Genomic DNA, 6,000 nt, shown 5'->3' with positions numbered 1-6,000 from the left:
TGTTTTCTTGTATTTGTATTTGCATCAGTCGCTACCCTATGACTGTGTCCTGTCAAGTGCTAAGAGAACTAAGTGTAGTATAAAGTTCTGCAATATTAACTTGGGAGATGCTGGGTTTCTAATTCTGAGGACCGTTAGTTAAAGCCCATGCACAGAGTTCCAGTGGAGGAAGCAGATGCCTTTTCTCTGGGATCATCATATAGTCTTTAAGAATTCTGCAACATTATCTCTACTGAAAAGCTTATTCTTAAAAGCCTGAACTCTGAGCACATTGGCCTGGCTTCTGTCAATTGCTTTCCTGTTTTAATTCTTTTTTATATGTATAGCAGCATTGTAAATGGTGAACTGGAGGGCAGGTGAGGTGCACTGGTAATTGTACCACTCAGGCTGCTGGTTTTAATGGTTTCCTGGAAGCTGTTATATCCTCATGCTCCTGACTCTTACCTCAGTACAAGAGCAGCTCTGGCAAATGCTGAAATGGGTGGTGGAGAAATGGCTGTCAAAGATGTGCAGTAGCTCTGGCAGGAAAGAGGCTCTGACACCGCACTGTGCCTTCTGTTTCTTATTTTCATGGGCAGATTTGTGTTGTACTCAGCTTTGACCTGTTGGTATCAGGCAAGTAAAGTTTCTCTTCTTCGTGTTGTGAGTTCCCTGTGAGCTTATGCCCTTTTCCTGGGAGGGTCACAAATGGAATGAGCTCTGAGCTGCACAGACTGAGGCTGTTGTGTGAGTCTGTCCTGTCCAGCCCTCGTTTCTTTTCCTGCCCTCCCTGTGGGTGTCCCAGGGCAGCTGGTCTGTGCTCGGGCATCGAAGTTACCAACTCGTTCTTCCAGCCCTCTGGGGTAAAGTCTGTCTGGGAGCCCTCTCCTGTTCCTGTTTTGTCTCCTCCTGCCCTCAGGCCTGTTGAGAAACTCTTCTGTACCAGCTCATTTAGGTAAATCTGAGCAGTAACTTGTTCTGTTTGTAGACTCTGTGCTTACACGCTTCATCCCTTGGAAGCCAATTCCCAGAGCCAGGAGGAAGGGACGTCAGCCAGACTGGACTCAGCACGTCGGCTCTGCCATGCATGGCCCAGGTTTTTTTACCGCAGCTCTGAGCCTGTGGGGCAGGAGCCAGAGTTTCCCTGTGAGCGGGTTCATCTGCCGACAGCAAAGCACTGAACTCCATCTCTGGGTTCTCTGCCTGCTGTTTGCCAGGAGAGCAGTGCTATTTGGGGCCAGTCTGGGGGTGATAACTGAGGTTTTTGGTCATGGCTATTAAAAGCATCACATGACTTGGCTGTGGTCTAATTAGCTGCCATTTCTAGGCAATGTACCAGGTTTTAATCACAGATTTTCTTGCAGGAAAGCACAGTACCTGGGGATCTGAGGACTGTGCCAAAGGGCTGCTGAGTGCTGGGGGTCCTGCAGAAGGTGAGGAGCCCCATGTGCTGCTGCTCGGGGTGCACCTGCCAGAGCAGCCGCTCACCTGTGGAGATGGGAGTGGACTCGGCTGGCTCAGATTCCTGGTGGGTGCCTCCTGAGGGAGGTACCTGTATGAGAACCCAGTTGGGTTATGTCCCACCCTCATCCATCTGCCCTTCTGTACCAAAACACAGACACTTCCTACGTGGATTCTGTTTTGTACGAGGTGATGCTGGTGGAGGGAAGGTCTGCTGGAGTGCACACCATAATGAACTGCTGAAAGGAGCAGCAGGGATCTGCTGTTCAATGGAGAAGAACAATAGTGAGCAGTGATGTGAGTGGAAGTTGCCATGGAAATGGAGGCAGTGGCAGTACTGGGGAGGTGGATTCCAAGGTGGGAATCAGTTTGGAGGAGATGGGCCGTGGGTACCGGTTCCCTTGCCCAGCGCTGGGCTGGGGCAAGAAGCTGAGTGGGTGTGACAAGATGTGCGCTCTGCTTGCTGCCTGGGATTGTCGTGATCCCTGTGTGCTCTTCTCAGCATTTGATGAACAGCCTTGTGAGGCTAATTAACTCCTGCTCTTTATTTATCATGGTCATTACCCAGACTATGTTCTGAGCCTGAACAATGAGTTTATCCTTTGCCAAACTGCTCCGAGCATGAAAACAGCCTTTTGCTGTCAGTGCGCTTATGTTTGTAGAACAGCATTTGTACCTGAGACCTATATGGACCTTCTGGTGATGCCTCAGTGGTTACTTGGTGCTTACTGGAAAACTGAGAGCGGGACAGGCAGCGTAAACCTGGGGAGGCTCAACAGGCCAAGCTCTCTCCTGCAGAAAATGCTTTTACACATGGAAAATTATTTTATTTAGGAGGCTGAGGATGAGCAGTGGTTATTCCCGGTGCACGTCAGGGTGACCCTGGCTCTGTGGCTGTCAGGGTGCTGGCACTTCAGCCCTGGATCCTGCCCCATGCATTGTTTTGCCTTTTTCCTTCCTTTGCTCCAGCCCGGGTGATTTCCTGTGCTGTGGGGTGCGGAGGGCTGGGTGCATCCTCGCCTTGTTTTCCCGCTGCCATTTAGAGCCTGCCCAGCACAGCAGCACTTGTGTCAGATGATCCTAATGCTCCTCTATCCTCACAGAGAGTCTTCCTCGGTGAGCTCGGCAGCCTCGGCCCCTGCTCTGCCCCCGTGGGATGGACAGGGAGGAGCAGGAGGCTCCCCGGCATCTGCACAGGTCAGCACTTCCCACACCTCTTCCCACTGTCCCCTCTGGCCATGTCTGTGCGCGGTGTCCCCGGTGCTTGAGGATGTGTCGCGGCAGCAGCTGCTCTTGGGGGGCTCTGCTGCGGCGCCTCGGGCCCACCGGCACCACTTCTCGTTTGTGCCCTTGGTGCAGCCGTGTCGCATGTGACCCTGCACGGGGCTGCGCTGGTGGGAAGGGCTGGTGGGTGGCACGGGGCCGTGCCAGCGTGTGGGGACTCGGCCGTGGTGTGAGGGGACACGGGGCCGTGCCAGCGTGTAGGGACTCGGCCGTGGTGTGAGGGGACACGGGGCTGTGTCAGCGTGTAGGGACTCGGCCGTGGTGTGAGGGGACACGGGGCTGTGTCAGCGTGTAGGGACTCGGCTGTGGTGTGAGGGGACACGGGGCCGTGCCAGCGTGTGGGGACTTGGCATCACCATGAGTGAAGGTTCTGGAGCTGCCTGCGCTGCCTTCCCTGAGAGATAAGGTGCTTACACCAGGGAGTAAAGAGCTCGTGGGTCCCCCCGCGGGGCTTGAGACAAAGTCCATTAAGTCTCCGTGTGGCTCTCTATTAACTGTGAGAGGCTTTTGCCTGTGGGGACTCACTAGTGGCTTTACACACATTCTAATGCCACATGGGATTACACCGAAGCCATGCCCTGCTCACTCCTGTTAATTAGTAACACGAAGGGAATCGGTGAGCAGAACAGTGGAGCGATGCAGAGTGGAGAGCCTCTGCAGAACCCTCCCCAGGGACCTGCCGGCGTCACTGCACGGTCCCACTGCGGGATCTGCTGACCCCGTTGTCCTCCTGGGTGTCAGGGGACTGTCACCAGCTTCTCCTCAACTAAATCTTATTTTTGCAGCTGGGAAGGAGCAGGGGGTGACTGGATCTGCCAGAACCCGCATCTCCCCTTGAGGATCCTCCAGTGGCTGCTGCTGGATGGCTCTGTTAACTTTCCATGTCCATGGCATTATCCCTTTCTCTTTCCCTGCCTTGGTATCTTACACCAGCTCTGAGAACCTGGAGGCACAGTGTAGCTGGGGAATTACTACTCTGAGGAACATCCTGTCCCTTGGGAAAGCCTGGTTTTCCTTCCTGCCCAGTAAACCAGAGCCCACCAGCCTGCTGCTCCTCCCCAAGCCGGTTTGCAAAGCAGCCCCCAAACCTCCCCACTGAGAGAGGAAAAGCTGGGAGTTACTGCCAGGGGTTGAGAGCTCTGCAGGGGTTCACTCTTGGGAAGGGAGGGGGCCATGGGGCACCCCCAGAAACCACAGAGGAAACCCCAGCTCATGAGCCAAGGTTGAGATCCTTAAAGAAAGATTTACAGTGAGTGAAGGGGAAGTTAAATTGCAGCAGGTACATGGTCAGGGTGGTTTTCCTACCACTTCCAGCAGATACTGAGCAAAAGATGAGGCTCTTTGGAACATGGTTTAGTGCTAGACTTAGGTTAGGTTGGACTTGATCCTGAGGGTGATTCTATGAGAGCCTCCACGAGTGCCAGAGGCGAGGGGCCCTGCTCCTCCCACCCGTGAGCACAGTGCCTGCAGGACCTCCCTGTCTGCAGGAAAGAGGGAGAAAAATAAGACCAATGCTGAGTGTTTTCAAGGGCATCCCTTCCTGTGAGAAACCACAGCCCACGCTGCACTTTGCAGGAGATGTGGGACGCGGCCGCGCTCCTGGCCGCAGCTGCTCACTGCTGCCCGTCCTGGGGACAGCGGGGGTGGCTCCTCTGGGGCCGTGCCTGCAGAAAGCCCAGTGTCTCTGCTCGCTGCCCCTCGTGAGATGGGGGAGGCAGGGGCACGGTGCTGCACAGATGTGCCTGCAGCTTGCGTGCTTTCCATCCCAGCTCTCCTCTTACAGCGCACCATGGCCCATGTTGGTCCAGGTCATTTCCCAAATGGCTTCACATCCTGAGTCCCAGCAGCCGCCCGGTGGGTCTGGGAGCCCTGGGCTGGACAGCACCTGCTAGCACCACAACCCAGAGGAGTGGGGGGACCCAGGGGCTGCCCGACCTTCGCAGGGGACAAGGAGCAGCCAGCGTGCGAGGGCGGTGCGCAGCCCTGGGCTCTGACACTGCTGTCACCTGTAATTTGCACTGAAGGGTTGCTAAATCCAGATAGAAAGGCTGCTTGCTAATTAGTTTGTTCTTTAAAGCAGGAATGACTTGCTCCCCCTGGAAAGGCTGCGGGGGGATGTCCTTGTTCCTGGGGCTGGCTGATGGAAGAACAACATGCACACACTTCGTCCTCCACATCTCCCACAGATCAGAGCTGCCGGGGCAGCGTGGGTGTCGCAGTGTGGGTGTCACAGCTGAACGCTGTTATTTGGAAATGAGCAGCACAGGCCCCTGTGGGGGGACAGGGGGGTCCCTGACCTGCCTGTGCTGCAGCCTGGCTGCCCCGGGACGGGCCTGGTTGCTCCTGCCACAAGCGGTTTTAAGAGCAGACTGTGAGAAATGGCATTTTAATTCCCAAGGGTACTTGGGAGAAGCGAGGAAAATTTTGTGAAAGGCTCGGGGCAAACTATACATTTGAACAAACTCCACAAATGAAACACAGGGCTGTGCAATTTTTAGTTCTTTATTAGTTGTTTTCTCCCTTTCTCTTCTTTTTCTCTGCCCTGCTCCCTCCCTTGCATCCCCAGGGCATGTCCTGGGGGAGTGGGTGGGAGCCAATGTTTCAGGAAGTCTGAAGTGATTTTCTTTGTTGTTTTTGCTTTTTTTCTTTTTTTTTTTTTTTAATGTATTTGGAGAACGTTGCCTAAAACCAATGTTTCACCCCCAAATTCTTCCTTTTCAGAATGCCAGCATGTGGCTTCTGGCTCCCAGCCATTCCTCCAGCTACAAAACAGGCTCGCTGGAAACTCCTCATCCTCCCAGCAAAGGGACAGCCAAATAACCGCAGGTCTTGGCCCTTCTCCCTTCACCAGGTGCCTTTAGACAGTGGGATAGGCTGCAGTTGTGCAGAGGGATGGGGCTCTGGGAGCACTGCAGGACCAGGAGGTGCTCAGCCCCTTGTCCATCCCCCCTGGAATGCCGGCAGTGCTGGACCTGCGGAGGAGCCATGAGGTTTTCCCTCTGTGCGGCCTCCCATTGTCTGTGTTTAACCCCCGGTGCACCCTCAGCCCTGTGCCACCTCCCCGGCGGCGCTGGGCGGCCCGGGCAGCTGTGCCAGCGCGGTGCCCAGACATGCCCGCACGTCCCTCTGCGGCGCAGCCTGTTTGCCTTGGGCCGTGCCCGGAGCTTTTGTCTGTGCAGGGACACGGTTTGTGCCAGGAACCCTGCGCTTCGGGCCGTACCCTGCAGCTGCCCTCGTGCTCTCACACGGACTGTTTGCCACCCGGATTTTGGGTGC

At 55.2% G+C, this 6,000-nt stretch overlaps 1 protein-coding gene across 2 annotated transcripts in view; it reads left to right on the top strand.

The window, feature by feature from the left end:
• Nucleotides 1-2,425: 2,425 nt before the first annotated feature.
• The window catches only part of UACA (uveal autoantigen with coiled-coil domains and ankyrin repeats), a 46,659-nt gene continuing 43,084 nt past the window's right edge, over nucleotides 2,426-6,000 (top strand). The window contains exon 1 of one of the 2 annotated variants that reach the window (XM_065076831.1): nucleotides 2,426-2,637. In XM_065076831.1, the coding sequence (XP_064932903.1) occupies nucleotides 2,515-2,637 (123 nt within the window). In that variant the 5' untranslated portion in view covers nucleotides 2,426-2,514. The remainder of the gene's footprint in view (nucleotides 2,638-6,000) is intronic. The other variant, XM_021299327.2, reaches the window with a different exon arrangement.

This window comes from Columba livia, chromosome 11 (assembly GCF_036013475.1).
Source record: "Columba livia isolate bColLiv1 breed racing homer chromosome 11, bColLiv1.pat.W.v2, whole genome shotgun sequence".
Lineage (NCBI taxonomy): Eukaryota > Metazoa > Chordata > Aves > Columbiformes > Columbidae > Columba > Columba livia.
Note: the sequence above shows the minus strand (reverse complement) of the source record. Positions and strands in the feature narration are given on the sequence as shown.